At 33.8% G+C, this 20,223-nt stretch overlaps 1 protein-coding gene across 6 annotated transcripts in view; it reads left to right on the top strand.

Moving 5' to 3' along the window:
• Positions 1-20,223, top strand: part of LOC116345285 (guanine nucleotide exchange factor DBS) — an 89,399-nt gene that overhangs the window by 10,100 nt on the left and 59,076 nt on the right. The window contains exons 1-11 of one of the 6 annotated variants that reach the window (XM_031774526.1): positions 2,134-2,299; positions 8,473-8,754; positions 8,896-9,211; positions 9,286-9,376; positions 9,695-9,925; positions 11,614-11,763; positions 11,840-11,949; positions 15,112-15,295; positions 15,361-15,511; positions 15,585-15,742; positions 15,930-16,142. In XM_031774526.1, the coding sequence (XP_031630386.1) occupies positions 8,667-8,754; positions 8,896-9,211; positions 9,286-9,376; positions 9,695-9,925; positions 11,614-11,763; positions 11,840-11,949; positions 15,112-15,295; positions 15,361-15,511; positions 15,585-15,742; positions 15,930-16,142 (1,692 nt within the window). In that variant the 5' untranslated portion in view covers positions 2,134-2,299; positions 8,473-8,666. The other 5 variants (XM_031774524.1, XM_031774525.1, XM_031774523.1 and 2 more) reach the window with 5 other exon arrangements.

Raw genomic sequence — 20,223 nt, 5'->3', positions numbered from 1 at the left:
CAGTCATAATTTAGATCGGAGAATTGTTGTGGCGGTCTCATTTATTTGATAAACAATGTAGAAGAAAACAATTGAATGGCATACGGTAATAATGTGAACAAACTACCAAACGGAATCTGTAACTTTGACGAATGTTTAGAATACAGTTGATAAACGCATTTTAATGTGTTGAATTATGAACTCTCTTCCATTCTTAACGAAACAAATCGAGAGAATAGTGCACATAACAATACGCGATTATATGAGTGTCTCTCTCGCTCTGTGTGTGTATTATGAAAAATCCAGTTATTTTAGCATTATCCAGTTATTTTAACGTCATGTGCATTGCAAAACATCGAGTCTATTATGTAAGAGATCCACACACGTATATTTATCACATTGGCTTCAACCAATTCGCATATTGTTCCCATCGTCATTAGCATCTAATGTATACTCTCTTTTTTTCACCGTAACTAACACGCTCGCTTATCTGCAATTTACCGCCATTGACTCTTTTTCGCCAACAATCCAATTTAAATTCAGTCACTCCCTTTCTCTTCCTGCCTATACCTTGAAAAAAATTGTAAACAAGCAAATAAGAACATTCACGTCTTAACGATGTTATAGGTAAAGGTCTTTATTTAGAAAATTTATCAAAATTCTAATCTTTTGACGCCCATTGAATTATGGCTAAAAAAAATGGCCAAGAGAATGGCTAAATATGAATCAGTACAATGTGCCGACTTTGTTGTTTTTATGAAATTCTCTCTCATTGAGATGAAAATGTGAGAAATGCGTTTATCGTTATCGTTTTGGTTTGTATGTCGCTACGCGGTATATTGCATGCACAGAAGTATGGCATCAAGATATTTAATTGTTAAATGAATGTTTGAAGTTCACATCTTCCATAAAGCCATAAACTTAGTGAAAAAAAACGTCTTCTATCGGTATCTTAAATAGTCGAGCCAGTGATTTGAGCTCGCGGAGAGAATTTCTTTGCATGGGTTCTCAGTGTTACTTCGCTTATTTTCTTTCATTAATATAGATCGTTTTTTCTTCTCATCACCATGTCTGGAAATATTTGTTCTGTTGGTAATAATTTTCTTTTGGCTAACGCAAGTACGTGTTGGCTTGTGTCGATGAACGGATCGGCGTTTTTCACGTACCAACACACGCACACATGAAACGGCCGATAGAAGAACAAATGTGAAAGACTAGAGCGCGAGTAACAATCGTGAAAAACCATAGCACATAAAATTAATAACGACTATAAGCACAATGAGAGGCAACAACAAAAAAACGCATGAAATTATCGTCTGTACTCTCCTTACGCTCTGTATAGCGCGATGTGTTGTCTAATAATTTTACTTTTTTCTCTCTCTCTCTCTACTTTGCGTTCGTTGTATGTGATTCTTGAATCGGAACACACATGGTTGAATTCGTAATATACCATAACAAGTGATGGGTTCCACACTTCATTTTAGTTGTGTGCACATTTCAATCTGCTCAACGTACACACGATACGATGTTTTAATTCACACATCGTCTCTTCATTTTTCGGTTGTTATTCTGACATAATAGTGTGTGAAGTCTAGAACAATTTTAGACAATCTATAGCAAAAGTAATAAAACGAATATTCAAAATTAAAAGCAAAGAAAGAAAACACATTGCGAAACTGAGAACAGAATAGATTCGATATGTGGCCCGTTTAATCGGACATCTAATTAAATACAATAATAAAAGTAACGTAACCATGGAATAGTTTTTGTTTCAAACTATTTGTTCGTGCTTTGCATTTTGGCAATACACTTGCTGCTGCAAAACACAACTCCAGTCTCAGTACAGATGATATACATGACGATCATACGCATGCGACTTTGATGAACTACAAAAAAAAAAACAAAACAGACATAGACATTCAAAAAAAAAAATTCAACACATCGCAAAAGATACAACGATGTGTGTGTGTGTGTGTTGCCATTTCGCCCGCCATTCATTTTCGTGAATACCTTTAAACTTGTATGTGCGCGCGCGGTTTAGTTGATCGGCTATTTTTCCACTTTTTTCAATTCAATTTGTTTAGTATGTTTAGATACGTGTTCGGCACAACATTTGGTGTTTGTGTATTTTAATTCAAAATCGTGCTGTGTCGCCGTAGTCTCGTATCGACTATTTTTGTTTCGAGTTGCATTTCATACTCTTTTTTTTTTGTCCGAAACGACACAAAAAATCACCATCAAAATTCATTTCACATTTTGCGCAAAAGTAATAAATTTAGAAGATTGAAAATAGAGACACGAAAAACAACAATTCCAAGAAGTGAGATTATATGTGAAGGCTTGCAAGTGGGCTATAGATTTAAGAATGAAATTTTACTTATGAAATGAAAAATATCAAATAATCAACGGAGTCTATACTATAGATATCGAGTACCACGATTACGCCTATGTTAGCTCCCATTTTTATATATCAAGTGTCATACTCAGTATTTTATTTTGTTTGTTATGTTATTGATATGACTGGCGTACGGATTTTTGTGAGTTGCGGCTGCTGCCATCACTGCTGATACTGCCGCTGTTTTTAGTATGTACTCTCTCGTTCTCTCTCTCTCTCTCTCTCTCTCTCTCTCTCTCTGTGTGTGTGTGTATGCATATCAGTTGAGTTTGTCATTTCATCACGAATCTATTGTTTTGGCCGTTTCGTTCGTCGTATTCCCATCACATCACATTTTTTTTATCGTTATGCACATATACAATGTATTGTTTACATTGTTATCTGATAGGTCTTTCACATTCAAATCAGAGCGCATAATTCACGTTTGCATGAAGTTACACACTTAGTTTTTATTTTATTTTCATTTGCTCTGAATCAGATGCCATTTTATTAAATTAAACTAAAACGAAAGAGAAAAAAAAAACAGTAAATAACACTTCGTTGACACTAAGAAACAAAAAAATGCATCAAGATTTGAAATAAAGAAAAAAAAAATGAGAAGAAAACATTCAGTATTGTGTCCACAAAGTAAAAGTAAATGTGTGATAAGGAGTGATGTTTAGTTTCGAATGCAAATGAAGTGAGTGGAAGTGTGTATTCGGAATCAGTGCAGTTGCATTTAATTTTACCGCTTGAAATGTAAACAAGTCGCCATCGATACAGTACAGTGAAATAGTGCAACATTTACAATAAATACCATTTGAAATTGTCGACATAAATTCTAGTGTAACGCCCCTATTCGTCTATTGAAGAATTGAATTCGAAGAAATAGTTTGCAATACGATCCAATTTTTGAAATGTAAGCATTTATTGCTCGATCAAGTGATTTTTTGTGAGTTACGACGAAAATTCGAGTGAAAAATGTGTAACAACGAATCAATTACATCGTAAAAACACACCCGCAGCTATTTTAACTATCTGAATTCCAAGTGACAATTTTCACACATTTTTATGCAAAATTGACTCGTGATTGATTGAATGAAAAAAATCAGTTCGCTCTATTTATTGTGAGTTGATAAAATTATATCGTGTTAACTGCCTTTTGAAAATACACCAAATGCAAGCAACAGCTTATGACGTATGTAAAACGTATTATACATTGTATTGATAACCTCAATGAAGCATGAAGCATTTTTTTGAAAACGAATTTGTTGTTGGCACATTTCAATCGGGTTCGTCATTGCTAAAATTTAAGAGCGATGGCAAGAGAAGAGTGTAGATCTGTTTATCTCAAGCAATATAAAAGCATCTTGTTTTCATGCTTTTCAACAGCATCCAAGCCAGCCATTTCCAATCCATTATTCTTCGACACCAATTCCTTCAGCTCAACATTGACAATTGCACTCCATATGCCATATGTCTGAATATTCTTCGAATGGATCGAAATTCCTATTAGGAGAATGATGGACCTAAAAAGTGCCTGATTCGCAAACTGCCTGAGGAAAGAGATAGATCTCGATATAATCTATGTTCTCGATCGCAATACATTCATATCAACCGAAGACGTGTTGACATTGTCCAAAAGTATGTCGCGATCATCGATTGCCAATCGGAAAATTGAACTGATCGGTGAAAACTTTCCAGCTCCCCTTCTGCCGGCACTGACTTTCTCTTTGAGATTCACAAAGAACGACAATCTAACAATAGACTAAACAATCATACCAATAGTTATTTTGACAGCTGTTGGTAAATTCGCATTTTACCAAAGCATTTAAACAATTCTAGTACTGATGTTTTGTGTGTGCATGTTATGATCATTTTACGCAAGAATTTAGAGCAAAAAATCTGCGTTTTCAACAATATCTGTAAATTTTCTTTGATAAAAACAATAATATGACATTTACAATTCTTCTTTCAACAACCAATAAAAATTCTCAGCGATTTTATTATTTGTGGCATTTTCATCAAGCTTTTTTTATCTGAATTCCTGATGCTATCATATATTTTTTTCTTTCACTCTATTTCTTGTAGATCTAATGCTTTTGAACATATTTTGGAATAGTCGACAAAATGCAAATTTTATGTATTTCATCAACTATATTCACTTACAATCATTGGTTACTCAGTCACCTTTTTCCACTCGGAATTTTTTTTTTAGTTTGTTTCCAACGAACTACGTTTTTTTTAGTACTACATGAAATGTTCCAAAAACGGGAATCCATCAATTTGTTGGACAGTTGAAAATGCCAATACCAATGTGTCGGATGAACTGGTTTGGTTGGATGGTCTGATTTGAGCATCAATGAGTTTGCGCGTTTCACTTTGACACCAAGAGGTGCTGTGTCATGTACATTTCAAATGATTCGCTTGTTTTGGAATTAAAACAATTAAAAAATACATTGTTGTGAATTTTCCCGCTTCAAATCTGTAGCGTTACAAATTTTGCTTAATTTTCAATGAATTTGCGAGTAATTAGATTTGCTGTGACCGATTATCAATACAATCGAACCTGAATTTAAGTAGTTTTTTTTCTATGTTTTCACTGAATCATTCATTAAGCTTGCAAAAAAGCAACAAAGAGTTAATTTAACATGAGATAAAGTACATTGGACGCCACGTGTGTATTGTGTATGGATTAAACTCATTCACAATTAGCGTAGAATGAGTAGATGTGTGTGAGAGAGAGAAAGAGAAAGAAAAGATAGAACCCAGTATGTGTAATCGGTTCCATTGTTTTTTTTTGCTTGCCCTTTGAACACGCGATAGGGGTACCATGTACGTAATATGTTCAATGTGCAATGAGCTCATACATCATTTAGTTGTGCAAAATCAAAAAAAAAAAAAAACTCACACACACTGCGAACAATTAAATATTAACCGAATGTCCACTATCGTAATTCTGTTTCCTTTTCAATCTTTCATTCGTTAAGAAATCAATCAATATTACTTTTAAGTAACGAGCTATTAATATCATAATAATGAACGCCATTAATATTTTTTGGTCGTTTGAATAAATAGTTTTTTTGTATGCTTCTTCTTCATGCCATTTAATTTTCTTATTCATGCCAAACAATGTATTTTTCGCGTCTTTATTGAATATTTTATTGACTAATAAAGTTTCAAACAATATTTTTAATGCCAAATAAAATGATCAATTTCATAACTTTATGTAATGATACGATTTTTGATTCTTCGAATTAATAGAAAAATAACATTCCACTGTTGTTGTTTTTCTTTCAATCTTATTTATAAATATTTGCTTTTGCTGATTAGAAATCACGTCATTCGAATGCAATTAGCCAAAAATGGCCTTTGCATTCTTGTGAAGCTATTGCCGCTTTTGTGTTGAAAATGGATAATATAATCTAGCTTGCATAAGCGAAAAAAAAATGTGGCGTTTTGTTTGGTTTATGATAATGTCATATCTTTTAATTGAGTTTTGTTGCTTGAGAGTTAGCAAAGCGATGATGGACTCTGTATAATGTTCATGGTGATGATTTAGTATGTGTAATTCCAATATGTTCCGTTGTGAATTGATGCTCTCTTAAATATAATTATTTTGATACATACCGACGAGTCAATGGTATGGGAGGCCAACAACTAACATCCACACGCAAAAAAAAAAAAAACAAGTTGGTAACCCACTGAAGCTTAGCAAATGCATTACGTTAAAGACACTTTGAGAGTGAGGAAGAGTGCTATTGAGAGATCTGGGAGAGGGATAGAGGGACAGACATCTGAAAATTGTTTTCTAATTTAATTGTATATACATTACATATATGGATACATCTGGATTTCTATTGTACGACACTAACACCGAAGCTCAATTAATTCGAATTGCTGTGTGTGTGTGCCACTTAAGCAAACGGTTCAAATAACATCCTTTCACTGCTTGAATTAAAAGAAAAATTTGTTAAATGTATTGTGGTTGGAAGTCGATGAACAATGACCGTTCGGTAAAAACTCCATTTTCAAATTATTACATCGAATCGAAAATCCTATGCTCGAAATGATTCATCGTAATTCTTTTTAGTGAACACAGAACGAATGTTATGAGAAAAATTGGAGAAGAAAATAGCATGTAAAAAAATACAACGATTACGCTCCCCCATTCAAATGACATACAAACCGAATAATAATGGTACCTGGTAATTGTTAGCATAATGATTTAATGATAGAAAATTAAAAGCGATTTTACATTACACGATACATTGAGACCGAGAAGACACGATCGATCAACCTATAGGTGGTTAAAAAAATGCAATCGATCGCTTGCAAAAAAAAGAACGATTTCACATAAAATGGCACAGATTTAAATATAAATGCATTATGCACAATCACATGCACCCCAACATTGTTCAATTTTTGATATTGAAACAAACAATTTCATTGTATTGACTTGCGTTTTGTATTCGTTTCAATTAAACTCATTGCCGATTAATCTATATCATACTTAATTGAATTTATCCCGACGATCTACTTTCCAGACCGACTCAATGATCACTATCATTCAAAATAAATCTTCGCTGGCTCAGCGGAGAAAAAAAAATATGCAAAAAGACAGTTATTGTATAAACTGAATCCATTAAAATGAAACTTAATTGAAATAATGCGTGAAATATTATGATATTGAATAATGTAATTCGTGTAGTATATTTTCAATATGAATAATTAGAAAAAAATGGCCAGTTTATATCGTGAGTGACTGATTGACTGTTATTTTTCTCTCTCGCATACATCCCAATGCGATTTCAATTTTTCTGAGACATATCAAAATGTCTCAAATGATGTCAGATAAATGGTTTTTTTATTTTCGCTGTAGTTGTAGTTGTTGTTTTTTTGTAATTCTTCGTGTTTTTTTTATTTTCACAAAACAGTCGGCGCAATTGGTGCGATCACGATTTCGTCTCTGAAAAATCTAATGAAATGGAATATGGTATACCTTTCAAATCGCACCGTACTGGGCCGCCACGTTATTGTTGCTTGTGTATTTTTTCGACGATTTTACGAAAGAAAAACCTTCTCCAAATTACCCTTTCGTGGCCAATTACGTTTACGCAAATAGAACTAACAATTTTTAGTATATAGATTTGTTTGTGGTTCAAACTCTTTCTCTCTCTCTCTCTCTCTCTCTCTCTCTCTCTCTCTCTCGGTGTTGAAATGAACACAAATCGATTCGCATGGGCTAATCTAATTGGTATCTTTTTTTATTTTGATCGTAATTGGGTATCATTTGAAATCAACCGTCTTGCTGCATTGTACAATAATTTCTTTCTTTCGTGATAAAAACTACTTCGATTCTCTGATTTATTCATGGATTTTATTTTCAGCTTATATTTCTATTTGGCCGTTACAAGACATTGTTTAGACCGCGCTTAGATACTTATCTCTATCTGCCCGTGTAGTTGTATTTCTCTCGTCAATTGTAAGCTTTTGAATCTAACACTTCCGTTTAGAGCGTGTGTGTGAATGCATGATGTGCGTGGGATTTTGCGATGAGCTTCTGAAGAACCTGCGTGTATTAGATTAATTTGAAAAGCATGCACAGAAGAATATAAACAATAATCACGCTTTCTTTTTTGTTTATACCAAAGTGTCGTATTAAACCATTATTTTCGGTGAAAGAAACATATGACTCATAATTTGGTGTTTAATTTACCAAATTCAAATGCAATATTCTCTTTAATTATCGCATTACGATAAATCATCTTCATGAATTGGTTGGAGTGTGTAGGAAATCTATTTTAAAATTCCGAAAAGAAACAACACCAAAAAATAAATATGGTAATAGAAAATAAAAAGTGAGGCTGGCATTTTTCTAGGTCACATATTCCGATGAGACACTCGACGAACAAACATTATATGTGTCACGATGTGTTATTATTCTCTCTGTCAGTCCCCAAAACAAACTACGTTGTTGTATTGGCGCTATAACAAAAAACCAGTTACATTTAAATAATATTTTATTAGAATTTTATTTGATTCGTTCAACAGCACCTATTTTTAATCATATCTTATAAATAATTCTAACGATTTGTTTTCGTTTTCTTCTTTCACAGATGAAAATGACATAGCTCTGTTACCGCTCAATCTGACAAAGTCGAGATCAAATAATTTGCATCACTCTCACCAGCATATTTTCCAACATCAATCATCGATATCGAGCACAACATCTGTACAAACAGTATTCCATAACGTAGACACAAATAACGGCGAAAATACCAATAATATTACGAACGCCTCCAATAATCAAATGATTTTATTGGGAACAAGTTCAAGTTCAGCTTCATTTCAAAGTGCAAATGGTACGGCGCATACCGTAAATGCAAACGGATATATGGGTACGGACATGGATTTTTGTCTATTTTTGATAAAAAAAATATTGTTTTCTTTTGAGTACCATACTTCCTTTATTCAAATTTAAAAAGTAACTATCCTAGTTTTTCATCAAAAAATCGTGTTTTTTCTCACGAAATGTTTAGGTCAAAGTGCTATTAGTGCCGTTGCATCGTCACATAATGTACGCCTTAATTCAGCTGGTAGCATAACATCGTTGACTGGCGGTTGTAGTAATGCAATGTTTCAACAAATATCGAACTCATCAAATGTCAGTATCGCCGAAGAGGCGCTTAGTATCGGCGATGTTGCTGACCTATTGCATCCTCAGTACGCCATCATAACGGGCGGACGATCACGTGAAGGTTGTCCCATTATTACATTTCCCGATCATAATAATTTTCATTTACTCAATGAACATGACTATGAAAAATTGATCTCGTATTTGACATCAGTACCAACGTAAGTAATTCGTATAAATTCGTAACACATTTGCAAGAGATTAAACGTGAGTTATATGATTTCTAATTGTATAGGCTGCAAGAAGCTGATTTAGGATTTAATTTAATTATCGATAGACGAAAAGATCGATGGACATCGGTTAAATCAGTTTTGTTAAGAATATCTGTAAGTCATTTATTATTACATACATGTTTGACACTTTATATAGTTTTTAAATGGAAAGTGTGTAGAGCTGTTATATGTATCGTAGAGCGTGCGGGAAATTTTCTTGAAAGTGCTGATTTGTCTTGCATGCAGGTGCGGCACTTGAAAAAACATATGTATCTCTTTCTTGTACCTATGTGTGGCACCTGACACGCAAAAGATTTTGTTAGAATAAGTGCAAGCACTCACTAGTGTCCACACGATGCCAACAACAGCTCTGATCACATTCCAACCATTTTCAAAACATTCAAAAAATCAATGCGTTTTTTGTGTGTGCAGTCTTATTTTCCAGGCATTATTCATGTTGTTTACGTCATACGACCGGCCGGTTTCTTTCAAAAAGCCATATCTGAAGTTAGTTCAAAGTTCTTTAAAGAAGACTTTAAGTTTCGTTTAATGATTTGTGCATCGTTGGACGATTTATTTGCGCACGTCGAACGATCGCAAGTAACGCAAGATTTGGGCGGTGAATTGATGTACTCACACCATGAATGGATTCAACAGCGAATCGTAAGTGTTGATATTTCGTCTTAATTTTCAAGATTTTATGTAAATAAATGTTTCAAGAAGTGCGAACATTGAACAAACGGAACTATTGTGTGTCTTTTACCGGTCAAAGGCTTGATAGTACAGTGTACAATCATAAAATAAATGCTGATAATAAAAATAGTATAGTTTTTTTTGTTTTTATTACTGAAACCCTTGTGTGCCTTTTCTCGAAAAAGCGTAAGCACAATGCGTACGAAATTTGGCCTGTATCCAAAATCATGAAATAAGCTCTTGAATACAAATCTTAAAAGGCTGGAGTTATTCGACATTTTGTAAATAGCTTTGGAATACGAAGCAATTTAAAAGTAAAATTTCAACGAGCCGCATTTTTGCATACCATCAGATGATGCATACAGGTTATTTTGTGTTTGGCTTCAGTTTGAACGTGCTATGAACGATTTTTTATAAAATATTTTTTTTTTCATTACAATTGCTCAATGAAGCAAAGAGTTCATGCAGCCAAGCACAAAAGTGTTTTTTCGTGTAATTCCGATGAAATTTTCAAGTTGCGCGCGCTCAATTTAATTGTGTGCACCTTGTTGGAATGTAAGCGATTTTTTGTTGTTGTTGTTGTTGTTTGTTCGATTTGTTTTGATAACAAAACGTCTGTAAAATGAGCAGTTCGTTTTAGATTGCAGTGAGCCGCAGCGAGCAACAGCAAACAAACGATGGGTGTCTGCGTAAATCGCATGCAGCGATGGATCGGAAGAGAAATTATAATGACAGCGCGAAAATGAAAAAAAAAAAACAAACAAAGATTTTTGTTTTATCACTTTGTACTGCTTAATTCGTTCATACACGGGAAATGTATGATTCATTTCATTTAAAATAAACAGAGAACGTTATGTGACAGTAAAATGTTTTGTTTGATTTCAACTTATATTCATTTTGCATACATATAACACCATATCGTATCATCCAAATTTGATGCTGCGCCTCCAATGAAACAAATCCAAATGAACAAAAAAAATATGTATAGATATATATATGAAAAAAGCACCCAAAACGTGCCTTCCACTTGAACTGTTTGAAATGCGTGATAAATGACCATATCAACGTACAAATACACAGGCTAACTTCGGGGGAAATGAACAGTGAACAACTGAACTGAGAGCAGTTAACTAAATTCAAACAAAACAACTGCCAGTGCATTGTATTCTCAGCGCGCGCAATGTCACCATAAATAGTACAATGTGAATTATAGAAAATAAAAAAAATGAAAAATAATCATAACAACGAACAAACGAAAGCAAATTAATCATGGTATTGCAATATATACTAATAAAAATATATCAAATAGTTTTCAATGAAATGTTTTGCATTCATCCTAGACACCATTCATTCATAAACATAGCCAACATAGCGATAGTTTGGTTTCATAAAGTTATTTACTCGTTTGTGAATCCGTTGAAAGTTTCAATTAGAAAAGAAATTGTGCCGCAAAGAATGTGCTCAAGACAATAATTAAGTTTTTTTACCCGTTTTACTACACCCAAAGAATTTCGTACTTTTCAGCAATTTACTAATGATATTTTCGTTTGTTTTATTTTTTTCATTGGAACGCACACCAAAACAAAAACCCCATCGCCGTGTATTTTGGGGCGTTTTTATTTGTTTTCGGTGACTAATGCCGTGTGCCGCGATAATAGTGTTTGGAGAAATTTTCAAGTTTAACGCATCAAGTGTCATGTAATTTGGATATATTTATGAGAGTCATTCACGACACCGAATTCCCCAATTCCGTGGATGCAACACAAAAATTACTCGATGAACAAGGCAGCGAATATGAACGGCTAAAGGTTTGAAATCATTTCATTTTCTCTGAGTTGGAAAAAAATCAAATGTGATTAATTTTGTAAAAATGTATACGAACAGGAGGAAATATTGGCGGCTGCAAAACACGGTGAAAGACTTCTCGATGACTTCCGATCAAGTGAAATTAAAGAGTTTTCCGAGCGTACGGGTAATGTTAGCACGACCGAACGGTAAGTAAATCACAAACCAAAAACATTTTGGAACATTCATCTGACTGGGGGCTGTAAAAAAAACAACAACAAACATACACATCAAATTCAATTCAATTCAATTTCGATAATTTAAAATGACCTTGAACAAACGCTAAAAGTTCATTTTCAAATTCGTATTTTGTGTTGAATTGATGTGAATACAGTAGCATGATATAAATTTTTTTAGTATGTATTATTGTAGCTCTGCACTGGTCTTTGGTCGATTTTCTGTCATTTACTTTGTGGTTCTTTAACTCATATTTTGTAGCAACATTTCCTATTTCACAACAAAATATATACTACCTACATAGAAAGCTAAGCCAAATTATATCGCTGAAATATCAGGTTAATTCTCTTTTGATTTGATCAAACTAGAAAAAAGCTGAGTGCCTTCTGCTACAGCATTGCATTTCATTTATGATTTTTATGTTTTTTTTTTGTTTCATTCATTTGTTATCCCATTCGTCATAATCATGAAGTTGGAAGTTGTTATAAATAAAACATACACACTCACACTCACACACACACACTCACATCATAAGCGTATAAAATGTTTACAATTTCATCGGAAATGGAAAAAGATGAAACGTCATTAAGCGCAAGAAGAAATGGTTCAATTGAAAATGTTAATGGTTTTTCAATTTTTTGTTCTTAATTTTCTCATTTTTCTCGGTGCCAAAAGTGCTTTGCGTAGTTTTCATCGCACATAATTTTTGTTCTATCTACACCAATGAATCGGGCTGAGAATTTGGAATGCGCAGCGTGTTTGCGTGATTATATTGATGATTTTTTGTTTTGGTATCGGTTTGGCTTTCATTTTTCTTTTGTTTGGCTTTGAACAAAAATCATTGCATTTGATTGCTCAAGTGTTCATGTCTGTATGATGTGAATAATATCAAAATGATGATGCACTGTAAAACGCATGAATATTCATTTGATGCGCATAGACCGCATACTCTTCATTCACTTTAATTAATTAAGTCAATTTAAGTGTATTCTCATATGGCTGTACACTTGTACATTGTGCGCATATATACAAACAAACAAACAAAAAAACAATAACAAGTCAAAATGTGTTTGATACTCTTGTTTTCGAAATTAACTTCCGCCAAACAATTTCACAGATGATTTACGACGCACCAGTATTTTCTCATTATATGCGCAATTTGTAGCTCTTTAGCTATTGATAAACATCAATATGATATTGAGGCGAAGAAGAAGAAAAAAAATGTTCGCATTGTTTAAAATAACAATTTCCTTAGAATGATGCACTTTATCTCTCTCTCTCGCACTCTCTGTCACATGTGTGCACATCAAACGGAATCTCAAGGCGACCGATTTCTGCTGCAAATTAATGTTGATTTTTCTATGTCAGTAGAGTGTATAGCTTGACATTGCCCCCTTCAATATGGAAATATTATAGACGAGAATAGAAAAATTGCTTTTATGTGTGCAAACAATACATTTAGCTGTAGATTGGCGATAACATTCTGTAATCACATTTTGAAATATTTATTCAAGCCAATGTTAATTCTGCATTCAAATTTTTATGGCAAATGTTTTCATTATGCGATTTTTATGAGCCCAATTCGTGCATGACTCTCCCTCTCATTAATTCACAATTGTTATTGAAGAATTGCCAGTAATAAAAGTACAATTTGAAAACTATTTGAGCTTAAAAATGAATCTTTGTGATTGGATAGCAGCACTCAAATATATTTGTATAATGTAGAACGAACAATTTTTTTTACGAAGTTCAGAATTCAAATTCTGTAGTTCAAAATACTATAGTTCAACTACATAAGATTTATCGAAATTTACGGTCCAATGAATGGGTGAAAATAAAATGTCAACTTTGCATCTCACACCTCTTTCTCGGAAGGTATAACGTCTACTGTGCTAATGACAGTTCTAATGAAAGCAAAGATGAGTTGCAAGATTGTCTTTTTCATTCTCACTCATGTTACTTAGCCAATTGATATAGTTACTTAGCCAATTAAATGTGTGTGTGTGTGTGTGCGTGTGTGTGAAAACGATAAAAAATATTTGCTTATATCAAATGCTTTAGCTAACTTTGCAATCTAGAAAATATGATGAAAACCGCCATTGGTAAATGTACTTTAGAACACAATTAAATTACATACACACATCAATTGGTATCGATGGGAACAATATAAAATGCTATTCCATTAAAAATTGGTAACACTGAAGTATGGCACCTGCTATCGATCCGCTTTGCCGGGATGGCATTTGCCGCTGAACTAAAAAGAGAAAAAACAAACACCATTGGCTTTAATGCATCACTTTCATCACAATTATTAAAAGGCTGCTGTGAAACTTAGCGGCAAAAGCACATTTAAATAACAATAGCAATAATAACAATAAAACCATATTCATTTTATACCTATGTACAATGTACACACACATATACATACATACAAACACAAACTAATTTACACGTGTATTCGTAAATGTTTCACACTATGGCATATAACTATATTTTTTTGCGCAATTTTGCATATCGATAATGCACATCAAACGGAATATCAATGACATAATTAGAGTGACGTGTACCGTACAAGCGGAACAAACACAAATGGCAACCAAAATGCTTTCAGAAATGATAAAAGGCACTTCCTCTTCTTCGTCGTCGCCGTCGTTGCCATCGTCGTCGTCATCGACATCCCTTTGTTCTACTATTTTCAAATCGATAGCATCATTTTTCTTCCGAAGAAGTGTGCAACCAGCAACAGTCGAATCGTCAGTCACATCTAGCGAATCGATTCTTCTAATCGATATGCACACCAAATTAATTCCATCGTCCAACAACAATAACATAAATACAAACATCAAAACACATAACACACATGCACCAACACTAACACAACCACAAACACAACCACCAACACAAACAATATCACAAAATCAGCAAATAATTCAACACAGCACCACCATCCATTCGCAATCCTCATTATCATTGTACTTCACAACACAACCATCATCAACATTTTCATTTTATTCATGCTCTTCTTGTTCATCACCATTCATGCCATCGGCTTGTGCATCTTCTTGTTCTTCGTGCGCATCGACAATTGCTCCATTGACATTTATCGTTTCGCCAACCACGTTCATAAATTCCAGTGCAGGGCATTTTAGACCGCTTTGTTTAAATGTAAATGCTGACGACAGTCGCGTTTATCGTAGACTTTTGGTGCAATTGGAAGAGACTGAACGAAGGTTTGATGATTTTTGGAATACGCATCTGATACGATTGAAACAGTGCTTGGATTTGAGGCGTTTTGAACAAGATTTTCGTGAATTACAGGTAAATATACATCAAATAAATACGAAAGAAAGCTGTATTATTATTATGTAATGTTTTATTTTCAGATCAATTTTGATTCACATCTAAAAATCGTTTCGGAAATGACCGAAATCGGTGAGACGGTCGAACGCGTTGATACACTTATCAAAGACACAAAACGCTTTCAAAAATTGTGCGATGTTGACATTGAACGTGCTGAAGAAGTTGTCGCAATAGGTAAAATAGACATCATTGTTATTTCATACTCGAATTTTATCACTTCGTTTACATATTTCTTTTTCATACATAGGCCAACAATTGATCAGCGTTCGTGGAGCTTGCCCCAAAGAAGTTGTACAACCAAAATGTGATGAATTATCACGTGTATGTGATATGGTTACTGAACGTTTATCAAGACGTCTTGAGATTCTACTGAAAAGTCGTGATCTTATGACGCGAGTTGAAAAGGTTCGTTTATTTTGAAATTTTGCTTTGCGCTTCAAAGAAAATTCGCTTTTCGCTTTAAAAAATGCACCTTCATTTTTAAAGTCCAAAGCTAACAGTTCTACAGCATACATAAATAAATCGCCTGAGTATAGGCAATGTCATGTTTAAAGTCTCAAACGATAAATGAATGTTGTACGTTATTTTGTAGGCAAACAGCTGGTGTGCTCGTGGCATTGAACTGTTGGCATCACAACGTATAGAAAAATGTTCAATATCGACTGAATATGCGGAAGAAAGCTTACAAGAAATTCAACAATTTGTATTGTCCGCCAGTGAATTCTGTATAACGTCTAGTCCAAGGGAATTGCGTGATGTATTTCAAGAAAGTGCAACACCCGAAACAAAAGCGCTCGTTGCACAGGTAAGCATATTTAACACTTATACCATTCCGTTATTGTTAAGACTTTTTTTATCCCAAAATAATCCACATATGACTGTTGTACTCACTTATCTAAAATGATGTAACGAAACCTTCGTACCACAAAAAACAAAATCGGAAACAAAGAATTTCACAATTTAAAGATTGTAATTTTCTGAAATCATCACATAATGTCCATACCATTTCTGAAGGGATATCAGATACGCCTTTCAAATGATAGAACTTCCTAACAAACACAAAAATTCAAAATTATCACAACAATTTTAATTGTGATTGTGAACGCATTCCGGACGGTCTGCTTGTTAGTTTGTTCGAGTTTAATATAGATTATCCGGTGACACACCATAATAACACACCAAATAATTTTCAAATTATACAATTTCATTACAATGTCATTAGCATTGGGCCAATGCCGAGAATGGTGACAAATTTTATTTTAAATATTTGCAAATTAAAAATAAATTCATGAAAACAATTGATTCGATAGTGAAATGTTCAAGTGTAAGGACAAACTATAGTTTGAAACCTTTGCAAAGGAAAGAATAAGTGTGTGGTATGTTGACCTTTGATCACTTGAATGTTTAGCAGATTGTTTACGTAGTTTTATCACAAGGAAGAGCGACATTCGAAGGTCATTTAGGCATTCGTGTTTTTTTTTTATTAAATTGTGTTTAGTTCTGTCAGCAGTTGTCAGCAAGCGTAATCAATGAAGAAAAAAAAACCTTTTTTTCTCTGTGAAAATAACAAATTGACTGTACAAACAAAAAATCTCTGTATGTGTATATGAATCGTTTCAATGAAAAAAAAGTCGAGGTGTGTTGGATTGAATTGCTGTGAAATATGAAATGTGCCGAAGTAGCGAACATTTTTGTTAATTTCAGAATAATTGTATTATTTTGTATGTTGGTTTTTATGGAACAAAAGAAAATGAGACATACCAAATGAGACGATGTACGAAAAATTTTTTGTAGCGAAATGAAAAAAAAAGAGTAGAAAAAACACAAATTCCGACAACAGAAGCATCTGTGATGTGCTCTCAATTTCGACCTCAAATGTAGATTATTTGATTTCAGTCGCGCAATGAAAAACAATCTGACTCGCATTACACACGCCGAAGTCTTTTCTATTTTTCTTGCAGCGGTAAAAATTAATTAATGAAATGAAGCACGCTCGAGACAAAAGCATTGCTGCTGATTTTTCGTTTCGATTTCTTTTCACTTCATTTATCATTATCTGTTGACAATTTTTTTTTTTTATTAATTTTATCTTTTATTTTGCGCTCGTATGAAATGTGTGCGCGTACGTTTCGGTATAAATTTGGGTCATCTGTACTGAAAAACCAAATGTGATAATTTTATCAAACGCAATGGAAGTCAATAGTTGTTGTTGTTGTCGTCGTTGAAAAAAATGCCAACACATATTGTCGACTTTCAACGATACTTCACTCAGAATAAAATTTTTGTCTGGCCAACTCATAAATCATTTCAATTTAATTAAATTCAACAACACATTTCACTTTTTATGACATAAATTTAATTATTTTCTTCACTTTTGCGAGAAAGAAAGAGGGAGAGAGAGAGGAAGATCATGATTTGCGTTACACTTGAAAATTCATTGCACCAATTAAAGTTAAGCTTTGTGTGCCTTTTCTTTGTCGCGTTTTCTCTCTCTCTCTGTCTCTCTCGCGCGCTATGTCATGATCGTTACTTCCTTTTGTTGGTTGTGTCGTGAACTCGTGAACACTATAGCGTGAATTTGAGAAGCCGCTCAACTTCAAGCCACTATGCCCGTATGCTTTACAATCTACCAAATCAAAACAATGTAGATGAACGGGAAAAGTAAAACAAAAAAATAATAATAATGAATCGAAAAAGTGCGCACTGAGCTGCACAACAGATGATTTTAATTGCGTATAAATAATTTGGCAGCGATGACTGTGCAAAATGATGTGAATGTACACCGCTGTTCGGATTCGATGTATTGATTCATGTAATAATTATTATGATTTGGAAACTGATGCATTGAGCATTGTGACCCTACCGCGCCCGCCAAGTATTTGATTTCGGCCAGTGGCTACTGTTAATTTTCCTATATTATTAATTTCAATAAACAGAAAATGCCCCAACATAGACGAAACATTGTCAAATTTTTCTAAAAAAATATCACTGTTTGAAGTCCAACTATTAGTCTTTTGTGACCGATGTCATTGTAACGGCATTTCATATAAATTCGCTAATTCAAATATTGTTTTTAATGAATGCGCATTCCCTTTTCCAAACTGCATTACGTCCCGTGTAGTATACGGGCGCTAATTTGAAGTCGCAGGCACTCTTATTCGCGCTATCGGAGATTCCTCTTTAAACATTTTCGCATAAAGACACAGCAACAGAATATGAGTTATACATACAGTACATACAGTCGACAGAGTCACTTACTAGCATAGCACACAATATGAATAGTATGCACAATGTGCATAGTGTGCTATGATATTGAGCGACTCTGTGGACTGTATGTACTGTATACATAACTCATATTCGGTTGCTGTGTCTTTATGCGAAAATGTTTAAAGAGAAATCTTCGATAGCGCGACAAAATATTTTGCGCTCTCGGTCATTCCTCTTCCAAAGCGCAAATAAGAGCGCCTGCGACTTCCATTTAGCGCCCGTATACTACACGGGGTATATTCACTTAATTGCTTCAAGTAATAAACTTGGTAAAGTAAAAATTATGTTTGAAATGGAATGCGTCAAAAATTTCACGATAGTTGTGATTAAAGATCGGAATATTTCATTGTGATTTATAAAAAACAATTATCGATTGACCTGCACAATTCCCGAGGATGGTTTTTGAATGTACGGTTACCTTCAGCAAGAGAAATGTGAAAATGGTAATGAAGTATTGAAACAATCGTTGAATACAATTAAAGGTCAGAGACTTTGGTTCGAAACGGAATTGTCATCTTGAAGCGATAAACTATTGGCCCGAACATTGTCTGTGTATGAAATCACCAAATGATGGTGATAACATTTATAACAAAGTAGAGATGAAAAGAAATTTATATCCATGAAACTGTAATCCATTCGAATGGATATTTTATGCATCTTCAAAAATTTCATTGTAACATCGTAATGACAACAACAGTAGCAGCAGAAAGCGCAACAAATGTGAAAACGAGTAGAGTTGCATATTCGTTTCACAAACAAAATATCTTGTTAATTGTGCGTACTTGCAAATTGATTAGAAGATATATAAAAAAACGAAACACATGCTGTTTGCAAAAAACCATCTCAGTGATACTGGAGGCGATACAAAAAAATGAGAGGAAATCGGAAGAGAATGACCACCGTCGTCATGTGAACAGTGAAAGTGGTTTTGACATTTTTCTCCAGACGATTTAGCTGCTTGCTTGAAAGCGTACAAGTGTCTTCTATTGCAACGACTAACTGGAAGACACACACATATATATACAGTTTATCTCACTCGGCACTTTGGTTTTTATTTATGTCGGTTTATTTTGTGTAATGATAATAATATTACTATTTTTTTAGTTATTTCGAAGATTTCCTGTGTAATGAATGATATTTACGGTCAACGATCACAAACACATTCCGTCATGATAGCGTATTTAAAACACTATCTTATGGACAGAAGCAATAAATGAGGTTTTTGTGTTTGTTGAAGCATTCGTACACAGAATTAGAAATCACATCATTGCACAGTAAATAAATACTGGTCATATCTGGACAAACTTCAAAGATCTCGTCATTTGATTGAAGAGAAAGAATACAGCAACAACAACAACAACAATTGAAGATGTATTGACATCGATTACCAAACCAACAGGATATCAACCATTTAATTTATTTACATCAATAATTTGTTTCGCCGAAGAAGTAAAAAAAAAATGTCAGATGGAATCTACCAGACCAGATCCATTGATCGTGTTGTTAAAACCAAAATACATGCACAAACATAGAGATGCAGGAAAAGATTGATGACAATTAATATTTATGCGATGTGAGCATACATTTCTTGTGCACTTTTTTTACTGAACGAAAAAAAT

This window comes from Contarinia nasturtii, unplaced genomic scaffold (genome assembly GCF_009176525.2).
Source record: "Contarinia nasturtii isolate CC-2019 unplaced genomic scaffold, AAFC_CNas_1.1 Cnas_scaffold_1240, whole genome shotgun sequence".
NCBI lineage: Eukaryota > Metazoa > Arthropoda > Insecta > Diptera > Cecidomyiidae > Contarinia > Contarinia nasturtii.
This window is presented reverse-complemented; position numbering and strand designations above follow the sequence as displayed.